General features: G+C 45.0%; 1 gene segment (V, D, J or C); it reads left to right on the forward strand.

The window, feature by feature from the left end:
• Window positions 1–1,039: 1,039 nt before the first annotated feature.
• LOC123925796 overlaps window positions 1,040–27,610 on the forward strand; it is a 289,134-nt gene continuing 262,563 nt past the window's right edge. The window contains 2 exon segments of the V gene segment in view: window positions 1,040–1,147; window positions 1,520–1,829. Coding sequence covers window positions 1,099–1,147; window positions 1,520–1,829 — 359 coding nt within the window.

Genomic DNA, 27,610 nt, shown 5'->3' on the forward strand with positions numbered 1-27,610 from the left:
ATATGCCATGGGGAGTCACCACACTCTTTCTTGGCCCCAGATCAACCACAATCCATAGGCTGGAGAACCTTTCATCTCCCTGCAAAAGAACCACACAGCTGAGCCCTCTGTGCATTATCCAAATAATTGTCAAATTGACCATCCATGACTATAGAAACAAATGCTTAGTATGACAAGCCACTGAGTTTTCGACTGGTTTGTTAAAATAGCGTGTAAAATCTGACTAGTTCAATTTTACACATCTTCACATAGAAATTGACAGCTTTTTTTGATCCCCACATTGGGCTCCCTGCTCCGCAGAGAGTCTGCTTCTCCCTCTCCCACTCCCCCTGTTTGTGTTCCCTCTCTTGTTGTCTCTCTCTCTGTCAAATAAATAAATTTAAAAAAATTTACAGCTTTTATTTAAACCGATGGCATAAAAAGGAATATTTGGAAATCCATTATTAGAAGATACAAAACAATGAAAAGTTTTTAAAAATATTTGATTTAGTATATGTGCTGCCGAAGCGAGCACTAAAAATATTTGATTTAAAAGTGTAAAATTCACCCCATTGTAGAAACATCTAACAGAGATTACTTTGAGTAATAGTGACAAATTGTGTAGATCATTCAGACTTATTAAATGTGATTAAATCTAAAGTTCATCATATGTATTCATTCATATATGTGTGAATGTATGTCCATATGCATATGTATATGTATGATATACATACATGTAGATACAATTCTCACAATCAACTAACACCTCCATCAGGCTGACACACCCAGAATCATCAGGTTATGTCCCTGCACTTGGTAAACTGATGCCTCAAGCAGCTCTGACCCTGCACCCTCTTCCACAGTGACTGTGGTTCACTGAAAACCCCAGAAAATGTCTGTCATAGGTATAGGTGACCCTTAGACATTCAAATGGTTACCCAGTTACTGCACTCCCAGGAGAGGGACCTGAGCCCTGCCTTTGGCTCTTTCCTCTCTGCCACACCCACCACGGGATTTGCATATTGTCCCCTGGGGAGGACCTTCCCTTGGAAGTCTGACATAAAGGTCAGCTCTGAGCTTCTGTTTACTTACTAGGACTCAACAGTTCAGCTTCTCAAAATGAGGTTCCCTTCTCAGCTCCTGGGGCTGCTGATGCTCTGGGTCCCAGGTAAGAGCAGATACGGGAGGAGATGTGAGATTGCGGTTGGGAGGGTGAGCTGTCTGGGTGCCGTTAGTCCCTATGTGTGTTCTCTCCAAGGGTGAGATTGCCCTCCAAAAAGGGGTATTAAATATTGAGATCTGTGAAAATTATGAAGACGCTGCAAGGAACAAAGAACAGTGCTTTAGTGAGATACTGAAGGAAAAAAAATGTGGCCACTCTGTGCCCTGCAATTCTTGGGTTATCCATGGAAATTGGATATATTTAGAATAGGAATCCAATCACAAACTAATGATTTAGCCTAATATAATTGAAATTTAAAATCATAAAAATGGATTATACTGTTCTTCCATAATCTATACTTAACTCTCATTATTTTAGGATCCAGCGGGGAGGTCGTGCTGACTCAGACCCCACTCTTGCTGTCCGTCACCCCCGGAGAGCCGGCCTCCATCTCCTGCAGGGCCAGTCAGAGTCTTGTACACAGTAATGGAAACACATATTTGAATTGGTTCCAGCAGAAGCCAGGCCAGTCCCCAAAGCGTCTGATCTACAAGGTTTCCAACCGAAACTCTGGGGTCCCAGACAGATTCAGTGGCAGTGGGTCAGGGACAGATTTCACCCTGAGAATCAGCAGGGTGGAGGATGACGATGTGGGAGTTTATTACTGTTATCAAGGTACACATGTTCCTCCCACAGTGGTTCAAGCCTGAACACAAACCTCTCTGTTTGGCGGGCCCCACTGGGCACATGTGTTGCCTGAGCAGGGAGGCACAGCAGAGGCTCTGAGCTGTTGTCAGAGGCAAGTGCTGAGGAACTCAGGGTAGTAACATGCAGCTGAGTGCTCTGGACTGAGTCCTGACCCCTAGGCACCAACAGGCTCAGAGGGGCACAACCAGCTCCAGAGGGACATGATCATCCTATGGGGCTGAGCGGTGAGCTGCCAGGACAGCTGCCCTGAACTTTACTCTGACCCTCCCAGCCTGTATGCATGGGTCAGGGAAAATTACTCAGCCTGAGCATCAGAAACCTGAGGCATATTTGTGGCAACACAATTACATACATTTTTGAGCTAACAAAGTTTGTGGTATTTTCAGTAGGATAATATTTGATATCATTCATAATTTATTATTGCTTATTTTCCCACTTTCTGAATTTCTTCTTTCCCAGTTATACTAACTGTTCTTGTACTATGTTCTCTAGGTAACATTCTATACACACTAACCCCACAGGAAATATGGCTGAGAACAATTAGTAAACCTTTTTCTTCAAGCTTCCAAACAGACTTAGAAACTCATAGCAGTTATAAGCTCCTAATTGTGTAAAGATGATGTCCATATATACAATGAAATTTTACTCAGCCATAAAAAGAAGGAAATCTAGCCATTTTGGACAGCATGGATGGACCAGTAGGGTATTGTGTGAGGTGAAGTAAGTCCTGCTGGCCAACAGAGCCAAGTGGTCAAGGGCTGCCAGGGCACCAGACAAGTGCACAAGCTCTTTCCAGGGAGACACCGGGGACCTGGAGCTGGGCAGAGAGAGAATGCAGAGCGCAAACACAGGCTTCCCTGATTTCCAGGGAGGAGTGTAGTCAGCCCACAGATGTGTTCTGAATTGGAAGCCTAACTGTCAGGCAGCAGCCTTTAAGATCTGAAAATAGGCTTCTTTGAGGGTAAGACTGGGAGGTGGGCGGTTCTGTTTGCTCCCTGTTTCTTTGTTTACTCTTGTCTTGGGGGTGTCCGTGCACACCCCGCTGGCTTCCAGATCCAGGTATCTTGGGGCCGGTTCCTCAGGTGGAAGTCTTGCAAGTTGGGGCACTAGAAGTTGGGTCCAAACCCTTTGCTCTTCAGGGAGAAGCCAGGAGTTACAGGATCCCTTCCAATGGTAAACTGTTCTGTTGGAGGTGGAGTTCATGGCAAGAATGTGTCCCAGCTTTGTGCACGTGTTTCAACGTGGGTATGACCTCTTTAACCCAATGTGTAGGAGTCCCTCGGCTAGTTTCTGGATGTCTCACAGTGGGAGTTGTCCCATGCATAGCTGTAGGTTCCACGTGTCCATGGGAGGAGGTGAATTCAGAAGCCTCCTGTAACACAGACTCTGAACAAGAACTTCCTTTTCTTTGGATTCCTATGGAAGATGTTTGGATCAAGGATTTAAATATTTCCTCTTTTTTTGTTTTAGCATCATTGACACATAGGGCTATCCTATTTCAGCTGTACAACACAGTGATTCAACAAGTTTATACATTATTCTATGGCCACATCTGTCACCATACAGTACTATTACGATACCATTGACTCGATTCCTTATGCTGTAAAAAGATTAAATAAATAAATAAGTAAATAATATTTATTCTTTCAGAAATTTCATTTTCTGGAGAGCTGGTTGTCTGACACTGACAACACAATAATGGTGCAATGTAGGCTATCACCGTTTTCTCATGGTTCCCTTTTTTCTATTTCTACCACTACTTTATTTCTACCAAAAAGATTTTAATCCCCATGAAGTCCCAATAGTTCATTTTTAAAAAAATATTTTATTTATTTATTTGAGAGACAGCGATCACAAGCAGGCAGAGAGGCAGGCAGCTAGAGAGAGGAGGAAACAGGCTCCCTGAGGAGCAGAGAGCCCGATGCGGGACTCGATCCCAGGACCCTGGGACCATGACCCGAGCCAAAGGCAGAGACTTTAACCCACTGAGCCACCCAGGCGCCCCCCCCAATATTTAATTTTTTTCCTTTGTTTCCCTTGGCCTTTGGAAACACATCTAGCAAGAAGTTGCTGTGGCCGAGGTCACAGAGGTTGCTGCCTGTGTTCTCTTTTAGGATTTTGATAGATTCCTGTCTCACATTGATGTATTTCATCCATTTTGAGTCTATTTTTGTGTACTGTGTAAGAAACTGGTCCAATTTCATTCTTCTACATGTGGAGGTCCAATTTTCCCAACATCATTCGTTGAAGAGATTTTCATTTTTTCCATTGGGTATTCTTTCCTGCTTTGTCGGAGATTACTTGACCATACAGTTGAGCGTCCATTTCTGCTTTCTCTATTCTGTTCCATGGGTCTATGTGTCTGTTTTTGTGCCAGTACCATACTGTCTTGATGATGACAGCTTTGAAATAGAGCTAGAAGTCTGGAATTGTGATGCCGCCAGCTTTGTTTTTCTTTTTCTTTTCTTTTTTTCTTTTTAAAGATTTTATTTATTTGGCAGACAGAGACCACAAGTAGGCAGAGAGGCAGAGAGAGAGGGGGAATCAAGCTCCCTGCTGAGCAGAGAGCCCAATGCGGAGTTCAGTCCCAGGACCCTGAGATCATGACCCGAGCTGAAGGCAGAGGCTTAACCCACTGAGCCACCCAGGCACCCCTGGTTTTCTTTTTCAATATTCCTTTGGCTATTGGCGGTCTTTTCTGGTTCCATATAAATTTTTGGATTATTTGTTCCAGATGAAGATACACATCAGCAGGATGTGAGTGAGGAGGTCCTGGATATAAGTCTCTGCGGTCCATCCACTTGTGTAAGTTAGGCAGGCATAGGAGAGGGAAGGTTCTCCATGCTTTTGTGAGGCGTGTGTACTTCTGGTGCAAGGCATTATTTATGGATCCTGTCCAGACAGGCTTAATTCATCCCATTAGCAAAGAAAGCCTTATGAGGCAGTGCAGAAAGTAATTTTGTTTTAAGAATGACCCAAGTGGGGGGTGGGCACCTGGGTGGTTCAGTCTGTTAAGTGTCTGCTTTCAGCTCAGGTCATGATCACAGGGTCCTAGAATGGAGCCCCATGTCTGGCTCTCTGCTCAGCAGGGAGCTTGCTTCTCCCTCTGCCTGCCTCTCTGCCTACTTCTGCTCTCTCTGACAGATAAATAAATAAAAATCGTAAACAAACAAAAACAAACAAAAAGAAAGAGCAATGCTCTGGAGGAATGGCATCACACCTGCCCCTTCCCCTTCATGACCCAGACTGCCACCAAAACAGAGCCCACTGAGAACCGACTCATTCCCCAGACCCTGTTCCTCCTCTTCCCTCTAAAGGCCAAATGTCTTCTACAGTCAGCCAAGCCCAGGCACCGCAGAGGGCCACGGTGAGGTCTCCCAGACTCAGAAGCAGAGCCCACGACCTTCAGGGTATCTGAGGGAGCGCAGCAGGCCTGCACCTGGAGATTTTATTGCTGTTTCTAACAGTGTGGGTGGGTGGCTGCCCCCTGCTGGCAACAGCAATGGGCTGCACCTTAGGCCTCTAGGGCTTCTGATGGTGAGACAGTTAAAGAGTTCCCACTCACATCCAATTCCCAGGGTTTTGAGGTTGCAGAGGAAGAAGCAAATCAGCAGTGGGTGGGTGAGGAGTCCTGGCTTAGAAGTCCGTGTGGTTCTTCCACCTGTAGAAGCCAGGCGGGCAGAGGAGAGGGAAGGTTCTCAGGGTTTTTGTGAGGCATGTTGATCTCTGGACCAGGGCATCACTTACACGTTCCTGTCCAGAGAGCTTAATTCAACCCCATTACCAAATAAAGGGGCAGTGTGGGAAGTGAATTTCCTCTGTAGTAAGAATCTGCTGTACATAATTTCCATTAGCAAATCCCAACCCCCAAGGGGTGCCCTCTCTCCCTGGCCACTGCTGAACTGAGCCCTAGTCCATATATTAAGATCTCTGTAAAGACCTCTGAACCCCCCAAGCATAGGGAAACTAGAACCCAAGTATGTGATCTGGAGCCTAGATATATGCAAGGATGTTCAGTGAATGACAGGCCCTGACTCCCTCTAGAGAAGAGAACTGACCTCCACCCACTTATAAGGCTGAGCTAAAACATTTACCTTTCCCTCTGAAACTGCATGATACACAGCCTTTTGTTCATTAGCACGACAAAACATTTAGCTCTCTACCCCATGCTGGTTTTAAAAGGATCCTAAGTTTTGAGGGGCTAGAATATATATTCCATTGATCCACTCTAATTTTTTTTTTAAAGATTTTATTTATTTAACAGGCAGAGATCACAAGTAGGCAGAGAAACAGGCAGAGAGAGAGGAGGAAGCAGGCTCCCTGCGGAACAGAGAGCCCAATGTGGGGCTCGATCACAGGACCCTGAGATCATGACCTGAGCCGAAGGCAGCGGCTTCATCCACTGAGCCACCCAGGTGCCCCGATCCACTCTAATTTTTATATTTCCTTCATTCTACCTGCTTGGATTTGCTTTCTCTTTATTTTCTGGATTCTTAGGGAAGGAGCTTAGGCCATTCCTAGGAGATGGTTCTTTCTTTCCTAATTCAGGCATTTTTCAGATTACATGTCTAATATTATTTGTTTATCAGTTTATTACAAATTAAACACAAAGTAGAGAGAAACATTGGCTATTTCTTCCCTTGGGAAGCAACAAGAGAAATATGAAAACCCAGAAGGGAAACATGGCTCTGAGGGGTGGGTCTGATGCTATTCATGATCCATTACCTGGGGAGATTTTGTATTTGATGTCCTAGGCTCCAGAGACTCTTGGGAGAAAGAGAATGAAAATAAGCAAACAAAAGAGCCTTATGTGAGTGGGACACTTGAAGCAGACAGAACTTGGGTGGGGAATGACACCTACAGCCCAGGGTTCGTGCTCCCATTCAGTGTGGGCAGAGCCTGTGACTTGCTTCTAGCCCATGCAATTTGCAGAGGGGAAGGGAATTGGCAGATGTAACTACCATCCCAAATCAGTTGAATCTCAGTTAATTAAAATGGAGATTATGCTGGGTGCACCTCACTAAATCAGGACAAAGCCCTTAAGGGAGGAACTAAGATCTCTCTCTGTGGATGGATTTCTCCTTGCTGCTATGATTAGTAAGGATATCCTATGTCAGGAACTTTGAGTGGCCTCTAGGACATTGATGTGACCTCTGGCCTGCAGCCACCAATAGTCAGGACCTTTACTCAGATAGTCACAAAGAAAAGAATTCTTTCCACAACCTGAAAAGACCTTGGAAACAGATTCTGCAAGCCTCTGGATGAGAAGGGAGTCTGGCCAGAACCTTGTTTCATCCTGGAAGACCCCAAGAAGAGAACCCAGCTAAACCCTGCCCAGAAGCCTGACTCCTAGAAACTATGTGTGTTTTAGCCACTAAGTTTGTGCTAAGTTTTCACGGGGCAATAAAAAAGGAATACGACAGTAAAATTCCTATGTGGTGACACACTGTTACAAACTTAGAAACTAATGGGAATCTGAGGACACTGACATGTTACGGGCACTAATTGTCCAGCTCCCCCTTGGGGAGGATGTTAGGTCCGTTATTAAACAAAATGAGACTGAGACAATGTGAAAGTTATTTAAAGCTTTATTTTATGATAAGTATTAGAAATCAGACTGATCGGCCAGGGAAATGAGACTGAAACAAAGTTAAAGTTATGCAAAGCTCGATTCTATACCAAGCATTAGAAGTCAGACTGACCGGCCAGGGCCTTCTCTGAAGAGAACGACCACCCCCAGCTTAAGGCTCAAGAATTGACTGACCAACTGGTCGGGGCCATCTCCGAAAAGAGAGACCCCTCCCAATCTTATAGGCTACATTTTATTGGGTGAAACCGCAACCCATATCTTGTTATCTCAACCCACCAGGTTTGTGTGTCTCTTGTTGATTGGCTAGTTTCATCCGCTCTGGTGATGTGTTATTCAAGATTACCCCATACCAGGAACTGTTACAAACAGTACTTTTGGGGAAGGCTTAGTCAATTAACATATTCAGTGTAAATAATAAGATCATGGTCCTTCCCAAGATGGCGTCATTTTGGTTTGGGCAAGACCTTCTCACTGTTACAAACAGTACTTCGTACTGATTAGATGTCTCCATCTGGCCTGACTCGTCCTTGTATTCTGGGCTCTGTTATCAGGAACTAGCCAACTACATTTTACTGATTTCCCGGACTTGTTTCTAAGTAAGTTTCTCTAGGGGGGAGAGTCAATTTAAGTTTACTTCACAAACAACAAAATGGCTATTTACCCAAGATGGAGTCACTCTGGCTAAATAGGTCCTTACAGAGGATACAGAAGCCCAAAGGAGGCCAAGGTAGGATGGTGACGGATGTGAAAACTGACACTTCAATCCTTGTCACTGTGCACACTCAGGCTTCTTCTGGAGTTCACTCTACCTGTAATGTTGTACAAAACAAAAAAAGAAGAGAAGACCTTGGCCAGATACATGATGGGTATCATAGGGAAAGGGCATAAAAATCAGACATGGAGAAAAGGACAAGAAAATATATCTAGGACAGAAGAAGTCATTTTTGAGAAAGACACAGAGATGGAGAAACCTGAATCAAAGGGGCACAGATGACTACATCCAGTTCTTAGTTTCTGAACAACATGGAGGGTGACGATGTGAGCCCCGTAGTCATATGATCGTTAAATTATACAACAGGTTATGTGGAAAACACAAACACACAGACACATGTCAGTCTGAGAACTTCCTCTCTCATAGTCTGACCATTTTACCCAAACTACCCAGAGACCCTGGGTCATGAGGAAGAACACCTGAGGGATAGAGCCTCACTGAGCAGCCGCCTGGGGAGGATTTTGTTTACACCCAGAGCACTGTGGGAGGAGACTGCTTACTCTGCTGGCAGTAATAACTGGCAACATCGCCATCTTCCACAGAATCAATCGTGAGACTGAATTAAGTCCCAGACCCACCTCCACTGAACCAGGCAAGGGCCCCAGACACTCAACTGGATGCTTTATAATTCAGGATTCTCAGACACTGTCTTGATTTTTGTGGTACCATAAAACAAAGTGGGTAATGCCCAAAATATCACTGACTTTCTGATGGGTCTTGCAAGAGATGGTGGCCCTCTGCTCTGGAGACACGGTCAAAGAGGCTGGAGACTGAGTCAGCACAGTGTCCCCAGTGCAGCCTGGAATGAGAAACACAACAAATGTGACAGAGGTACTGAGAGCATCCCAGTGGAGGCCCACAGCACTGATGACCTTGTAGTCAGGGTCATGGACAACACTCTGAGGAACCAGAAAAGGGAAGGGAACTGGGAAACTGAAAATCCATGCCAAATGCTTGAATTCCAGTCACCAAGAACTCAGAGACACCGAAAGCATCGAGGCCACAGTCAGTTTGCCCACGATTTCTCCATGTGCCTCCCTCTCACCTGAGCCTGGAGCAGCAGGATACGCCACAGCAAGGGAGCCCCGGACCCCATCTTGGAGAGCTGGACTAGAGGCTGTTCCTCGGGGGCCCTGACCAGCTGCCTTTAAGGATGTTGAGAGAAGCCTGGGGGGTTGTCTAATGACACAACATGCAAATCAGCTCAGAAGAGCTTGAGGTTTTGCCCAAAGGGGCAGGTGCTCTGAAAACACCCTGTGGGACTTGGGGGTCACAAGAAATTTCCAAGTATAGCTCAACTCAAACATGTCCCAAGGGATTAGGGGACCAGTTTCTTAATCGTTGCCTTCTAGTCTGAGATGCCACGTGGGGGAGTGCCTTGGGCTGTCCTACTGTGAGGATATAGGTCATATAGGTCATTTCAGGAACACTTTTAATCCCTAGAATTACCACAGTAATGTATTTCAAATTGTGATTATTGTCATGAAGAGAAAGTCGTGGGGTTATAAAAGCGTGAACCATGGTGTCCTGGTTCTTCTGGGGAGAGGAAGTCAGCCCCACTGAGTAAAAGGTCTTCAAATGAAGTCCTGACATGTCCTCAGGACTTCGAAAGGGTGAGAGGGCTGAGCATGGAACCTTGGTGAAGGCTGGGATCAGACACTAATCAAGGAACTTGCCTCGCTGTGGATAAGCACATGGCTCTATCTGCTCAGTCCTGGAAGCCAATGTCCTGTCTTCCTGAAGCCCTCCCAGGAAGAACAGTCACTCCTGCTCAGAGTGGGGAACCTCCTGTGCCCAACTTCACATTCACCCTGCCTCTAACATTGATGTGTTGTGTGCAGGTACCGTGACAAAGCCCAGAAGACAAACCCATGTGAATCCCAGCTCGCAGGGCAAGAGCACATTCTCTATCACCTCAACACTTTCTCATGAACTGATTCTTCATCTTCTACAAAATGCCCTCCCACGCGGCTCCCAGTAACTCTTCCCAGACAGGTGCAGACTGAGCCATATGGGACTTACCATTGCCTAACCAATCATTCTAGTTGTTTGCCATCTGCCGGGAAAGGTCCAGGCAATGGCAGGGGGCCCGACGAGTACCCGACAGGCAGCACCACCAGGTACCACCACGACCTTGGACTCTGTCTGTTCTGCCTTCGTCCTCCACGGGGATTTGCATCAAACTCCCACCCCTACTGCCTCCACCACAGGCCTGATGCTGCTCACTGATCTTTTCCACGGAGAAGGTCAGAGCAGCCTTGGGAGAAGGAGAAGCAGCCTGGTGGTGCCAGTTCCTCAGGCTCCTGCTCTTAGGGTCCAGCTGAGAGAATGTCTCCAAGTTAAGAGTTCCATCAGGGGAGATCCTCATGCTTCCTGAGAAGAGCGGTATTGGGAGGGGACAGGAAATGAATGCCACTAACCGCACAGGCTTGCTTAGGGCCTGGCCTCGCATTGGGAGGCCCACTCTGGCTCTAAGAGAATCACAGCATCTCTGCGTCAGCCCAGTGTGCTTCTTATGGCAGCTTCTGGTGGGCACATGACACTGTCCCATGCTGCCAGGTCCCTGGCCGTTACCTAGGAGAGAGTCTCCACCAGCTACAGGGCCAGTGAGAGCCCCCTCCACAAGGCTAGGAAGCACTGCTTAGCCTGCACCAGCATGGACTGAAGACCCTTATTTGCCTCCCTTCCACCTGAGTTAATGGGGTGCCTGCCCGTTCAGAGGCAGCAGCTCTAGGACAGACTTGACATACATCCGCAGCCTGCAAGCTAAAGACAATATGACTGACTTCAGTCTTACATCAGGATGTACTGTCACAATGACAGGACCCCACATCAGACTTCAGCCCTCTCTCTGGGTCTCCTGCTAGTCATGACAGCCCCAGTTTGGCCCTCTCCACTCACGTCCCTACCTCGCTTCCCATTGCCTCCAACTGCCGTCCCCATTCAGAACCTCCTCTCTACCAGAAGTTTGTAGTCTCTGTCTGCTGTGTACTCATATTTCCTGGCTTTGCCATTCAAATTTTAATCCAGAAAAGAAGATCTTACAAAGGAGAAAACACTAGATCTGGGTCTATCCTTGTGCTAGAACCAATGCACATTATTCTTTTCCCAACATATTTTTAACATTAAAAAAAATCTTCTAGTGCAAATCCAGAAGCAAAGAGCAGGCTCCTTTTGTCACTAGAAAATGCTTTAAATTTGGAAAAAACAGCAACGGCAGATTATACGAGGGTGGCAAAGAAAAAATATGGAAGACAGGAGAGATAAAGGACTAACCACTTGGAGACCTTCTCCTCCGATGCTTACCCACCAAACCACTGACATGCACAGCAGTCCCCCTCCACTGTCTCTTCTAAAATCACCCTGAACTTTTGTGTTTCCCCAACAGCCTGCTCACCGAGCTTCTCTAGCCCCCTTCAGCCACTTCTAGACTTCTAGGCCTGCCTAGAATGTGGAAGAACAATGTTTGAAATCAAGATAGGTAGACTACGCCACTCTAGGATCACTCCTCATTGCAGACAAACACCAGCCCCAAAGTCTCTCGTGGTTTCTGGAATATTTTAGTTCCCTCCTCCTACAGCCTCTCTCAGATTGTCACAATTTCTGGTAGTTTCAGTGTACTCAGTATATGACCTTCCATTACCTGCTCTCTCAGTTGTTTGGCTGGTCCTTCTCCAATTGTCTCTTCCCCACCCAATCTTGATCAGTCACTCTCGTGGCCATGCCTTAGGTGCACCATCAGAAAATCATGACGAGTTCTCCATCATTACAATGCTGAGCATCTCAGGGGCACCTGGGTGGCTCAGTCGGTTAAGCCTCTGCCTTAAGCTCAGGCCATGGTCCTGGGGTCCTGGACCTGAATGCCCACGGACGACATTAAAGAAAAAGGTGACAAGTGGTGAAAAAAGGTGCTGAGGCACAGTATCCCATGTTCCTAAGGTGACAGTGTTGAAGAGTGAGGGAATCAGAGTACCTGGGTGGCTCAGTCTGTTGAGCATCCAACTCTTGGTTTCGGCTCAGGTCATAATCTCAAGCATGTGAGATGGAGCAGGTGACAGGTCCCCACTCAACAGGGTGTCTGCCTGAGAGCCTCACCACCTCCCTCGGCCCCTCCCCACCAGCAATAAATAGATAGATAAAATCTTAAAAAAAAAAAAAAAGAATGAGAGAATTGCCTTTGTGAGAATCAGTACGCCTGGGAGAAATGGAGAAGAGAGAGAAGGGAGGTAGGAAAAGAGCTGGAGCAGAAATGAATGTGCAGGACACTGCCCAGGAAGGCTGGGAAACAGGCCCATGGAAGGAAAAAATGAGAGGGACACTACCTTCCACGTGGGAGTTTCTGAATAGGAGAGCTCAAAAGTTTCACCCTGGAAAGGTTCAGAGTGGGAAGGTGATGGAGGGTGAAGAAAAGAGAATGAGGAAATAAAAGAGAAATGTCCCAGAGTCCAAGAGGAGCAGGAAGGGAGAACTTATCTGCATGGTGTGAAGTTCATGGCCCTTTGTCACAGCTAAAGACAGTCCTTCCTGGCTCACTCCTGCCATGGGACCCTGGGAAACACGCAGCTACCTGGGGCACAAAAACTCCCAACAGCATCCCTAAGACATCTTCACAGCATTTGTCTTCATTAACCTCCCACAAAAATGGATGCAGGTGGGATGCTTGGGTGACTCAGTCAGTTAAATGGCTGTCTTCAGCTCAGGTAACGATCCCAGCATCCTGGGATCGAGTCCTGCATTGGGTTCCCTGCTCAGAAGGGACCCTGCTTCTCCCTCTGCCTCCTTCTTCCCCTGCTTGTGCTCTCTCTCTTTCTCTGGCAAATGAATAAATAAAATCTTTTTTCTTTTTTTTTTTTTTCTAAAAAAAAGGGGTGGGGGATGCAGGAAAAGTCTGATCTCTTCATTTTCTGCTGAGCCTTACAAGCCCTTCAAGGAGTTAGTCAGGAGAAGTGACTTCTCAGGCAGATAGGGGAACGCACATGTTCAGGGCTGAGTGAGGAGGAAGCAGCTGGTGCAGCAAAGCCTCCCTGACCCATGGCTCCAGGGAGCAGGTTTTTGTTCAAGGCTGAAGCACTGTGGACAAATATTTATAATACTGCTGGCAGTAATAATCCCCCACATCTTCGGCCTGGAGGTTGCTGATGGTGAGGGTGTAGTCTGTCCCAGACCCACTGCCACTGAACCGGTCTGGGATGCCCGTGGCCCTGTTGGATGCATAATAGATGAGGATCCTGGGAGACTGCCCAGGTTTCTGCTGGTACCAGTTTACATAGCTGCTAACACTCTGACTGGCTCTGCAGTTCATGGTGACCTGTTGACCTGGAGACACAGCCAGGGAGCCTGGAGACTGAGTCATCGTGATGTCCCCATGGGCACCTGCAATCAGAAAAATGGTGAAACAGACACATTTTATCCCAGTCACACCGAAATACGTTATTGCTAACGTGCATTCTAATGGTACCACACGGCAGTACATCATTGGGTCTATTTTGGAATTAACCAGTGTTTCCCATTATATATCTTAAAAAGTTGTTTAAAATGACACTACTCCAGAAGGATTTGGACACTTTTCAGCTTCTCACCTGAGACCCACAGCAACAAGGATAGGAGGACCCGCCTCTGTGACACCATCTTGCTGTCCCTGCCTGCCCGACGCAGCTCAGCTCACGCAGCAAAGGCCCCTTTTATACAGCCTGAGCCACTGGTCTGGGTCTGAGGGGTTATGTAAAGCAGTCAGGGAGAACAGAAGCAAATCTCATAAGCAGTGTGTTGTGAAAGTAGGCAGTGGAAATGTAAGGAGCCAAAAATAACTCCAAAGTAGACTTGTATGACAGGAACACATGAAAGTCAACTCAGAGCCCTGAGAACAACCTAGAATTTCTAAAATGACAAACTGCTACGAGACCGAATGATGAGCTTCCATTTTCAATTTAAAAGTATCTTTAAATGGGTTCAGTTTCCAGAAATGATGAACTTGGCTCTTCATATCAATAACCATGGTAAAATCCCAAAATATGCTGGCAAACAAATAATGGGAGGCAGGGAGGGGCAAAGGAATTGGAAGGCACAAAAAGAAAGTGGAGAATGGGGAACATCAAGCTCTGAAGCCATTTTCTCCTGCAGATGGGTAAGGATGAGGTTAAACCTTGAGCTCAGGTCCTGGAGCTGTGCAAGGGGCCAGAGAGATGAGAGATGGAAGACAGGCCCAGAATTTTCTCACTTGGGGAAACATGTGGGGCCCTCATTGGACCTAGGGGAAGTCTGAATCTTGATTTTCAGTTATTCTATCTTTTCAGTTCAATATTTCTGCTTTGTGTTGATTTAAGCAATAAATGAAATCTAGGTGCCCTCAGGAAAATTCAGTTCCCTCCAGTGGTCTGAGAAGTCAGCGCAGGGTTGCTTGGGCACCATATAAACTTCCTGCACCTGTTCCTCATCCTGCTGTTCCTTCTTAAACAGGGGGAAGAGGCAGGGGTGGGGTTCCCTTAAGACCCAGAGCATGCAGGCCTGGTGAGGAGGGCAGAGGCTGTGGAGGCTTCAGGCACGCTGCAAGTCCAGCTACAACACTTCTGCCATCTTTCCTGTGAGTGGGGCAGATGCCTCAGGCTTCGTCTGTCAGGTGGCACCCTGGCTGTTTCGTGGGTCACTGTGCCTGCTACACCGCTTTGTGAAATTAGCCATTTCCTAACACCCAGATAGAGCCTGTATCAAGTAGACCCTGCCTGGGATCCACACTTCACCCTCACAAAGGGTCGATTCTCCCATCACTCCGCCCCTCCATTTCCCCCATTAATGATTAATTTCATGTGTCAATGGAAGTAGGCATGGGTGCCCAGTGGATTGCTTGATGCCAGTTTAGATGTTGCTGCCAAGGTATTATTAAGTGTGATGAACATCTACATCAGTAGCCCTCAACTCCCATGCTGCACAAAAGATTCACCACAGCCCTGTTTTGACTTCAGAAAGGAAAGAAAACTTTATTATTATTATATAAAACTTAATAGAAACAGAAGAAGAAAGGAATATGCAGATACAGGAAGGGAAGAGTAGGCAAGAAATGAGAACAAGGCCACTTTACCTCGTAGCGGGTACTTACAACACTCTACCTCAGCAGCTGCGGAAGCCCCGTGGATACAGCCTGGCTGGAGTCCTGACTGAGAGTCCAGGGTGGAGTGTCTTCCCCTCAGGGGACACTTTTAATGGACCATCCCCACAAGATCCATATTTATAGGTCATATAACAGGGTTTGAAATTAGACATTTGTTCACCTACATGCAGTTTGGAGCAAGCTGCATGCCCACATTATCATGTTTCTGTATTTTCAGGGAGCCCGAGCTATGTGCATCTGCCTCCCCTCCCAGATCCCATTCTGGGGGGCCAGCCCTTCCTGGAGCAGGAGGGGATATTGGACAAGGCTGTAGCTCTTGGCATCCAGAACAGAAGGGCTGTATCTGGGACCGATATCCTAATGAACATGATGCAAAAATCCTCCACAAAATATTAGCAAACCAAATTCAGCAATACATTAAAAGGATCAGATACCATGATCAAATAGGATTTATACCAGGGATACAAGGATGGTTCAATATCCTTAAATCAATCAGCATGATATGTCACATAAACAAAATTAAGGGTAAAAATCATAAGATTGTCTCAGCAGATGCAGAAAAAAAGTATTTGATAAAACTCAGTGTCTATTTATAAAAACAAAAAACAAAAACAAGAAATACCAAAGATTATAAAGGATACAGACAAAGAGGATGTACAGAGGATAAGGTGAAACGCCCTCAGATGATGTTGTTGGGGATGTAAATTGGTGCAGCCACTATGGATAACAGTATGGAGTTTCCTCAGAAACTTAAAAACAGAACTACCCTATGATCCAGCTATTCAACTTCTGGGTACTAGAAAATATATATGCACCACTGCATCCATTGCAGCATTATTTAAAACAGCCACGATGTGGAAAAAACCTAAGTGTCCATTGATGAATAAATAGATAAAGAAGATGTGTTATATATGTGTACCCACACAAGGAAATACAACTCAGCCATAAAAGGGAAGGGAATCTTGCCATTTGGGACAACATGGATGAAACTTGAAAGTAATATGCTAAGTGAAATAGGGGAAAGATATTATGTATAATATCACTTCCATGTAGAATCTAAAAAAGCCAAATACATAGAAACAGAGAATAGATTGGTGGTTACCAGGGGTTGGGTGGTGAGATAAATAAGGGAGATGTTGACCACAGGGTACAAACTTCTGTATATAAAATAATTTCTGATGGTCTCCTGTACAGCATGGTGACTGTAGTTAACAGTATTATATCGTACTTGAAGGTTACTAAGAGACTAGACCTTCAATGTTCTCACCACAAAAAAGTAAATAAGTAAAGCAAGAAGGATAATTATGTGCAGTGAAGGTTGCATTAACTATCCTTATGTTGGTAACCCTTTCACAATATAAACATAGATCAAATCATCACATTGTGTAAAACTTAGACACCATATTATATGTCAATTATATCTAGAAAAAAAAATGTTGATGTCATTTCCTTCTGGCCCCCATGGTTTCTAAATAGAAATCCTCTGTCATTCGAGGTGTTTTCCTCTCTGGGTAAGTGTGATTTTTCTCTTTCACCCTATGATATTTTTTTCCTTTTTCTTTAGTGCTCAGAAATTTTAATACAATGTGTCTGGACATATATTTCTTCAGGTTTATGCTGTTGTGGGTCTGGTAAATGTTTTTCATTTTTTCAGCAATCACTTGTTTAAAATATTTTTCATCTCTATCCTTTCTCCCCTCTCCTTCTAGGATTCCAGTGGCACAAATGTTAGATCTTTTGTTTGGTCCCATGTATCCCAGATACGGTGGGGTTTTGTTGCTGTCGGTTTTGAATTAGGGGTTTTGTTTTGTTTTGTTTTTAACTTACTTTCTCATTTTGATTTAGACAGGTAATTTCTTGCGTCTGGTCTTTCCTCCTTTATCCTTCCACTTTCCTCCTTCCAGACCTTTCCTAGCCAGCCACCCCATAGGGCATCCGTGTCCTTACTTCAGGCCACTTCCCTAGCCACGTTAAGTCAATGACCATTTGGGCTCTTTGAATATCTACTAACCAAACATCTTATTTCATTGTGGGATGGTATGGAAGCTGTCCAGTTTAATTTACATCAACATATGATGCCAACCTGGACAGAAACTGGAGTCCTTTCTCTGCTATTAGCTCGTTGGCATGCCCTGTATTTTTAATCAGATGTGGTAAGAAACAAAGACAGGAGAGCTATTACAATGCAGTAAGAAGTTTTTATTATACGCATAGTCCCCTGGAAACAGAACACACAGCATGCCACCTGGTGACACAGGTCGTACTGAGGTGAGAAGAGCAGACAGAGGGAAGTACTGCTGGCCTTGTTTTTTATTGTGTATTTCATGAGAAGTAATGGAGAAGCAAAGTCAGCAAGCTACTTAGACATAAGATTGGAGAGTTTGAAAATTTCAGCAGGCTGCAGACTATAGCTGTGCCCCTTGTCCTCTGGTACCCAGGGGGATTTGGGTAGAGGGAAATGTCACAGATTGCTGGTCTCATTGAAAGGAAGAGAGAAAGGATTGGGGCTCAGGATTGCTGTTTTGCATATCAAATGTATGCCCTTGGGCGAGTGTTTTGCTTTCTCTGGGAATTAGCTTACTTTGGGAGAGGCAGTCCCTTCCTGGCTGGAGCAGCAACAATGCAGAAATAAGAAAATGCATTAAATAGAAAGTCTCATGAGACTGAAAATAGGAGCTTGTGCAGGGGTGTTTGGGCAAAAGTGATGAGTATTGTGGTGATCTGAAACTCTTGTCCCATAAATTAATTGTGCCTGCTGGATCTGCTTGAGTCCAATACTAAAGAAAATACTTTGTCCTTCCTGAGTTGACTGCTGCTGGGCTCCACCCAATCTTATAATCTCGTTTGTCTGACAGGTATGGTTTAGGATGAACAGCACTGTCACACAGTTAATTGATGTGCTGTGAACAGGTCTATTGGGGTCTGTACTACGATGGAAACTACTTGTTGAACAATGAATAGGTTGTTTTTGAGAAGGGCCAAGTCTTGCCAAAGAACCCGGAAGGCTATGCTAGGAGTCTTCATCTGGGCTTGCCAGAGTGTCCACACCGACCTTTCCAGACACATATCCACATACCATCCAATGACTGGAGAGTTCATAGGGCCCATGTGATAAGGCCACTTGCACCGTGACCTAAATCTGATAGAGTCCTTCCTGACTGTGCACCCACTCTACACTAGTGACTTCAGAATTATCTGAAAAACGGAATGGTGTAGTTTATCCAAGTGTGGATTGTGTTGTCTTAACACTCAACACTCAACAGGATACGGTGCTTCAACCTCAGTGGTTGGAGGTACAAGATGCAAATACTTGTAATTTACCTCAGAGAGGATGTGCCCTCATTCCTCAGATATTTGGATCCCTGACATAGCCACCAGGGAGGTGTGCTGCATGAATTTTTGTAGGGTTTGCATTCCAGTGTTGGAGCACATGCGTTTTTGCAAGTTAGCAAAGTCCTCACCATTTCTCGCTCATCGTGTGCAATTAACAGATGTGTAATTGATAGAGTATGGCCTGGCAGGATGCTCTGGGGGATGTTTATATAACGTACAGTAGCAGAGAACAGGGAGTCAACATAATCCTGGGCCTAGACTGAGGATGTGACCAGCTCTTCACTGGGAGTGAACGCAAAGTCCACCAGAGGACTGTATTACATCATATGCCATGCCCCCTGCTGGTAGACCTTGTATTTGGCCCAGCATGGGGTAAGCACTTTCAAAACCTCCACATGGCCAGAAGAGGGAGACTTAACACACCCAGAGAAGAATGGGGTCTGGTGGGGGGATTTTTCTGAGAAACTTAATTTTTCAGTATTTAAGCAATACGAATGCCCCATAATCTGCATATCTTCTTCCTCTTAGATCTGAAGTGTTTCTGCCACTCAAACTCTTATATCAGAGTCTCTGGATGTGTGGCAGGAACACACTGGACCCACTGAAAGCAGCAAGATGGTGACTCCATCACAGTTCTTGGTCTTCTGCTCCTCTAGGTTCCAGGTGACAATACTTGGACAAAGCAGGTTAAAGTGGGGTATGATTTTCCATCCCTGATTTTCTTTCCTCACTGGGAATACTTCCACAGAGCAATTTGGCTTATTTTAAAAATAAGTAGTATTATCTGTCCTACCTAACTAGATGCTGGTGACTTCGATGTACATATCCTGAGGTTCTGCTAATGTTTGCTGTGTGGTTTCAGGCTCCCATGGTGAGATTGTGCTGACCCAGTCTCCTGCTGTCCTGTCCATGGTTCCAAGAGAAGGAGTCACCATCACCTGCCGGGCCAGTCCGAACATTAACAAGTGGTTAGGCGGGTATCAGCAGGAGCCAGGGAGAGCTCCTAAGCTCCTGATTTATGCAACATCCAAGTTGGAAACTGGGGTCCTGTCATGGTTCTGCAGCAGTTGGTCTGGGACAGACTTCACTTTCACCATCAGCAGCCTGGAGCCTGAAGATGCTGGGACCTACTAATGCCTGCAGTCTAACAGTTTCCCACCCACAGCATTACAGGTCAGAGCATAAACCACCAGGGAAGCAGACATGAGGGGCTGGGATGTCCCCACTGCTCCTCTGATGCCTGCACCTCCTCAGACAGTTTCTCAGAGGCAGCCCCACTTTGGATGTCACCTGGGATTGGGAGGGCAAGGAGGCTCCATGGCCCCCTGACTGACTCCCTTTCCCCCAGATCATTACACCTTAGGAGTGTAGGTGATGGCATCTGCTGGGGTTTGTACAGCAGAAGAGAAGCCACTCTAGGTATTCCAAGCAGGAATTGCTTCCTCTAGGGAAGTAATGTCTGAACGTCACTCTTTCAAAGGCCTGGGGGTACAATAAGGGAGATAGACACTAGAAACATTGATTCCTCAGTGATTCCCCGTAAGTCAGAGAATTTATACCGTTGGAGATACAGGCTGCCTAACCATGTGGTCCTCAGGCCTGTCTAGGAGGGCCAGGGATAGAGGGGCTGATGCTCTAGTAGCCGCAGACCCTCCCCAGGTGATTCTCTGGTCCCTCAGTTATCACTCACCTGCCTGCAGGTGCCGATTGAAGGCATTGAATCCTCCTTTTCTGACCTCCTGATCTAGGATATGGTGCTTTGTGAGCAACTCCATAGGGAACCATAGAGGAAAGGGGTTCTGGGAAATGTGCTTCCAGAAGTGATGGTGGTGACGGGGAGCTGACAGAAGACAGCCTGGGATGGCCACTGTTTTTACGTCTCTCAGAAGTTGGCCTGTTGGGGGAAGGCCCCAGAATATGTTTGAGTATGCTTCTAGCTATCATGATAGGTCTGAATTCATAACAAGGAGATTTTGTTAAGCGACTGAGGGCACAGAAGAATGAGGAAATTGTGTCATGTATACAGATAAAACTTGACAATGAAGAACTTTCGTGATTAAAAAAATTAAATATGGATGAAGCATTGTTTTTTCTTAATATAAGAATACCTTGTTGCTTCACATTCTCTATAAGTGAGAGCACGATCGACAACCCTGAAAGCTTGTGACGAATGTGAAATAGCTGTCTCCACCTGACACCTACTCACGTGGCTCTCCATGTTACCAAGACGGCAGGAGCTGTGTGAGCTTTAAGATGAAAAACAACCAGAGGGTTTTGTAGGGGCGGGGGTGGGAGGTTGAGGAACCAGGTGGTGGGTAATAGGGAGGGCACGTACTGCATGGAGCACTGGGTGTGATGCCAAAACAATGAACACTGTTATGCTGTAAATAAACAAACAAACAAAAAAAAAGATGCTCTGTTGTACAGAATTTTTACTTATCCTAAAGTAGTCTCTCTTTAATTTTCTATTTTTGTGTAAGACATTTCTATTGAAAGCCACCTGTTGAATTAAAGCCACAGGTGGAAAACCCGTCCAATTTAACATTCTAATTCATACAAAATTAAAATACAAACTTCGTTGTAGACTGCAAATATTGAAAAATATAATTATTTGGATAAAACATGACCACGTATCTCAAAAATTAAATAGAATAATGATTTGTAGAAATTTAAAGAATTACAAAGACCACAGTAAGAATCAATCAAAATTATATGCAATTCTGTCCGATTAACTGGACTTGGATTTTCTTGTTTTCTGGTTTCTGTACCCTCCTACAGCTTGCCATGAGAATGATGTGCCATGGGGAGTCACCACACTCTTTCTTGGCCCCAGATCAACCACAATCCATAGGCTGGAGAACCTTTCATCTCCCTGCACAAGAACCACACAGCTAAGCCTTCTGTGCTTTATCCAAATTATTGTCAACCTGAACATCCATGACTATAGAAACAAATGCTTAGTATGACAAGCCACTGAGTATTTGACTGGTTTGTTAAAATAGTGCGTAAAATCTGACAAGTTCAATTTTTACACATCTTCACATAGAAATTGACAGCTTTTTTTAAAACCGATGGCATAAAAAGGAATATTTGGAAATCCATTATAAGAAGATACAAAACAACAAAATGTTTTTAAAGATATTTGATTTAAAAATGTAAAATTCACCCCATTGTAGAAACATCTAACAGAGATTACTTTGAGTAATAGTGACAAATTGTGTAGATCATTCAGACTTATTAAATGTGATTAAATCTAAAGTTCATCATATGTATTCATTCATATATGTGTGAATGTATGTCCATATGCATATGTATGTATGATATACATACATGTAGATACAATTCTCACAATCAACTGACTAACACCTCCATCAGGCTGACACACGCAGAATCATCAGGTTATGTCCCTGCACTTGGTAAACTGATGCCCCAAGAAGCTCTGACCCTGCACCCTCTTCTACAGTGATTGTGGTTCACTGAAAACCCCAGAAAATGTCTGTCATAGGTATAGGTGACCGCTAGACATTCAAATGGTTACCCAGTTCCTGCTATTCTCACCTACAGAATCTCTTCTTGAACTGCACAGTCATGGCTGTGGATGCCAAGCATAAAAGCCAAGGGAGAGACATATCTTCTCACACAGAGCTAACAAGGAACCAGAACCCTTGAGAGCAACTGTTTACACATCATGAGGAAGCCTCTATATGGGAAGGGGTCTTCTGAGCATCATAGGAAAAGGATACAAAGGATAATGTAGAGGAAACATTACAAAATGAAACATTATTCTTCTGTCCCATCCTCTTAGGAAGTGCTTCTCTAAGGAATTTCTTTATTGTTATGGAGTATGTGTGTGTATCTATTCGTGTGAATGTCTGTGTGTGTGTCTTTCTGGGGAGAGAGAGAGAAGTATGACCGATACTCACCAGATTGTAACAAATGGTGAGCACAAATGTCATCCTCACTGCCAGAAGCATAGATTCTGTCCTTGTCCCTATTCTCTTCCCCAGGACTATGAGTACTCTACTTTCGAGTGAGAGGTTCTTTTCTACATCTGTAGATTTTTTACATTCATCTTCACCCAGAGTATAATACATGAGGTCCCAGGATGAGTTTTATTCATTTTAAGTTATAACTGAATTGTTTTAAACCATTAACCTGGAAGCACCAAATCCCAGAGACTCCTGAACCATCTCCAATTCATCCTGGGATTGGGAGATCGCCGGTCAATCAGCTGGAGAGGGACTAGAACCTGTTTCCTCCTGGACATTAGCTGACAGGAATCTAGGAGGATGGCCATTCACCTCCCAGAATGGACTCTGGACATGCGTGCCTGTATCGTCAGGGTCTCTGGAGCTTTCTCAGAAGGCCGGGCTATGATCACTGTGTCCTGCCACAGATCCCAATTATCGCAGGGAGACCCTGCTTCCCACAAAGGCAGTAGGGAATTTGTCTCTGTTAGTATCCCTCCAAACACAGAAGTTACTGTGCTCCCAGGAGAGGGACATGCACCCTGCTTTTGGCCCTTTCCACTCTGCCACACCCACCACGGGATTTGCATAGATTCTGTCCTTGTCCTGCATTCTCTTTCCGGAGGTGGTGATGTCAAGAACATTCCCCTGGGGAGGACCTTCCCTTGGAAGTCTGACATAAAGGTCAGCTCTCAACTTGTGTTTACTTATTGGGATTCATCAGTTCAGCTTCTCAAAATGAGAAGAAATCCCTTCTCAGCTCCTGGGGCTGCTGATACTCTGGGTCCCAGGAAAGAGCAGAATGAGGATGAGGAAGGAGATTGGGGTGGGGAGGGTGAGCTGTCTGGGTGCTGTTAGTCCCTATGTGTGCTCTGTTCAAGGGTGAGATTGCCCTCAAATAGGGGAATTATTTTTGAGATAGTGAAAGCTATGAGGAAACTAAAGGGAATGAAGAACAGTGCTTTAGTGAGATGCTGAAAGAAAAAAATGTGGCCACTCTGTGCCCTGCAATTCTTGGGTTATCCATGGAATTTGGATATATTTAGAGTAGGAATCAAATCACAAAATATGATTTAGCCTATCATCAATGAAATTTAAATTCTTAATAATGGCTCATAATGTTTCTCCATAACCTGTACTTATCTCTCATTATTTTAGGATCCAGCGGGAAGGTTGTACTGACTCAGACCCCACTCTCACTGTCCGTCATCCCTGGAGAGCCGGCCTCCATCTCCTGAAGGGACAGTCAGAGCCTTGTACACAGTCATGGAAACACCTATTTGAGTTGGTTCCAGCAGAAGCCATAAAGAACCATCAGTTTATGTCCCTATTTTCGTGAAGGGTCCCACATGTACCATATGGTGTGTGTATCTCTCACTATCTACTTACCTCTCTCTATCTCTCTATTTATATATCTATCTCTGGGGAGAGAGAGCGAAACAGGACAGGATACACATGATTTTATAACAAACTGTTACCACAAACTTCATACTCACTGCCTCAAGCATAAAATTCTGTCTTCTCTCCTATTCTCTTCAGCAGGACTATGAGCTCTCCTCCTATAAGTGAGAGATTCTTTTTTACCTCTGTAGGTTTCTATATTCATCTTCACACAGAGTATAATACATGAGGTCCCAGGATGAGTTTTAGCAGATATATAATCAGATATATATATCAGATATAGGATTTATCCTACTCTAAAAAATCCTACAAAATAGGATTTATCCTAAAATAAATGAAATTTAATATAAGAAATAAGGCTTATAATATTTCTCCATACCCTATAGTTATCTATCATAATTTTAGGATCCAGCAAAGAAATCATGATAACACAGACCCCGCTGTCCCTGTCCATAACCCCCGGAGAGCCGGCCTCCATCTCCTGCAGGGCCAGTCAGAGCCTTGTACACAGTAATGGAAACACCTATTTGAGTTGGTTCCAGCAGAAGCCAGGCCAGTCCCCACAGGGCCTGGTCTACTTGGTTTCCAACCATTTCACAGGGGTCCCAGACAGGTTCAGTGGCAGAGGGTCAGGGACAGATTTCACCCTGACAATCAGCAGGGTGGAGGCTGAAGATGTGGGGGGTTATTACTGTGGACAATTTACACAATATCCTCCCACAGTGGTTCAGCCGTAAACACAAACTCTCTTCTGGTGTTCCCCACTGGGCATGCGTGTTGCCTGAGCAGGGAGAGGGCACAGCAGAGGCTCTGAGCTGGCATCAGAGGCAGGTTCTGGGGAATTCAGGGCAGTAACATGCAGATGAGTGCTCTGGACCGAGTCCCAGCCCCTGGGTGCCAACAGCCTCAGCAGGGCACAACCAGCTCTGGAAGGGACATGATCAGCCTGTGGTCTGAGTGGTGAGCTGCCAGGGAGAGCTGCCTTGAACCTCAACCTGACCCTCCTGGCCTGTGTGTGTGGGTCAGTGACAGTTACCCAGCCTGAGCATCAGAAGCCTGAGCCATTCATGGGACAACGACAAGTTCCATACATTTTTGAGCTAACTAATTTTGTGATATTTTCAACAGGATAATATTTGGTATCATTCAGAAATTAGTATGTTTTCTATTTCTATTCTCTCACCTTCTTCCTTTCCCAGTTACACTAACTGCTCATGTACAATGTTCCCTGTGCAAAAGGATATCCATTTTCATACAACATGCATAAAAAAACATCATTCAAATAGACTCCACTTTTAAACACAAAACCCCAAAACTTTAACCCTATACAAGAAAATACATAGAAGACTCTATTGACATATCAGTACAGGGTAGGAAGATCAGATCCAGGAAAGCATATTTGGTTTCGATTCCTAATTCTTCTAATCAAGGAAAGGGTCCTGAAAGCAGTAACTTCCAATTGCATCAATTACAGAGCTATTCAGTCACCATAAAACAAAACCAAAATCCACAGTCTTGAGGCCCCCACACTAGGACCTTACTAGTACCTTACTAGAGTAACCCCACGGAAGGAAGTTCAGCAGCACTGGGCACATGCCAACCCCACGCAAAGCACCTTGGCCTCTAAAGGCTGACCCCAGCATTCTTGCCTCAACACAAGGAGGGGCTTGATGTTCATAATAACCTCTCTTTGTCCTTTAAGATAGGTCAACTGTACAAAAATTGTAGCATTCAAAGCAACGTGACAAGATATTCTGTGGCCTTGGGGTGGGAGATGGTAAGAAGGAAATAAACCTCAATCGCAGATAATTCCATAAAAAAAAATGGAGGGGAATTTGGGGATTGGGAAACAGTACTTAACTACGGTACTTCAGTTACGTAAAGTTGCTGTCCCTGGAAATTCTTCCCATGGGGGTCTCAAAGGGATCCTAAAAACTACCAAATTCATTCTCACCATTTCTCAGGATCCTCCCAGTCCTCGCCCTGTGTGTATCCCTTCATCTAGCTCTTCGACTGGATCCTTTCTCATATCCCTTAGTAAACTGGTAAACACAAGTCTGGCAGGTGCATCACGCGTGCATGAAGGTACAGCAGGAGAGGAAGCGCAGATATCCCGGGTAAGGATCTAACCCGTGTGTCCCCAGTCAGGTCCACTCTGGAGGGCAACCGCAGGGCTTCACCCCCCAGGGAGCTGGCTTAGGCTTTTGTTCTACAGCATCCAAGTTCCACTCCGCCTCGGCCCAATCCTGCATTCTCTTTCCGGAGGTGGCGATGTCAAGAACATTCCCCAGCCAGTGTTGCACATGCTATACTCGATGTGAGTCTGCTTTCCAGGGAACAATGAGTGTGACCAGTGATGTCAGAGAGTAGCACAGACCACATGGTCAGAATAACCTGCACAGGAAGAAGCTGTCCATTTTCCAAAATGCACAGGGAAGGAATGATGTCAGAAAGAGAGAATGTGGCAGTAGGTAATTGAGCACATCTTATTAGAAATTAAGTCAATGTGCTGACCCTCAGAGTATGTTGTCTCTCTAACTGAAAATCTAGTTCAGAGTTGCTGAAGCCTAAAGTCACAGCTTCTGACTCAGTTCTTAGACCGAAGTCAGTTCCGACTCTCAAGCACATTGACTCAGGGGAAGGCCAAGTCTCAAAGGAAAGACCTTAAGGTTTCACCATAGATGTATTGAGAAAATCTGGCTTCCGATTTTCCCTAAGGAGCTCGGGGCTCAGAAGGTATCCTCTCTGCCCAGATGAGAAAGCTCTCTGTTAGAAGGACACATGGGGGAAAGCAGTGCTCTGGCGTACGAGACAAGGCAGCAAACTTTCCACAGAGAAAAAGCAAATACACAAACAAAGAAACAATCCATCTCAAATTAAAGCAGTGGAAGAGTATTTGTTAACTGACAAGAAAGCTGTAGGAGTTCATGAGAATTCCTCAGGACAGAAGTTCCATCCCTCACAGGAGACACTTTGGGTCTGGGGATGCAAATTGCGACACAGAGTTAAAAGTTTATTAAATAGAGGGATTATGAGGTGGCCTGTGGTCAAAGGGAACTTCTGTCTCACTTTCCCCGATTAGAGGGTGGGCACTGGGGGCCCTGGCCAAGGATTAGCATCGATACAAGAATAACCTTCACATACGACATAAGACATTACTCCCATTTCTTCAAAGGACTCACATGAATTTCGGTCCTTCAAAAGTCATTTAGTTATTTACTTCTTCCAAAAGAACAAAGAAGAGAAATGACAATATTGGGAAGGAATTCAGGTGACGTATATGGAGACCAGGGCTTTGAAATATCTTGATCATTGAATCTCATAAATGACCTGCTTCACGTGGTTCAGAAATAACTTATAAAGTCAGAAGATCAAATAGCCAAACTATGGATAGATGTCCATCAACAGATGAATGGATAAAGAAGATGTGGTATATATATACACAATGGAATACTATGCAGCCATCAAAAGAAATGAAATCTTGTCATTTGCGATGACGTAGATGGAACTAGAGGGTATTATGCTTAGCAAAATAAGTCAATCAGAGAAAGACAACTATCATATGATCTCCCTGATATGAGGAAGTGGAGAT

Source organism: Meles meles, chromosome 15 (genome assembly GCF_922984935.1).
Source record: "Meles meles chromosome 15, mMelMel3.1 paternal haplotype, whole genome shotgun sequence".
In the NCBI taxonomy this organism is placed as follows: domain Eukaryota; kingdom Metazoa; phylum Chordata; class Mammalia; order Carnivora; family Mustelidae; genus Meles; species Meles meles.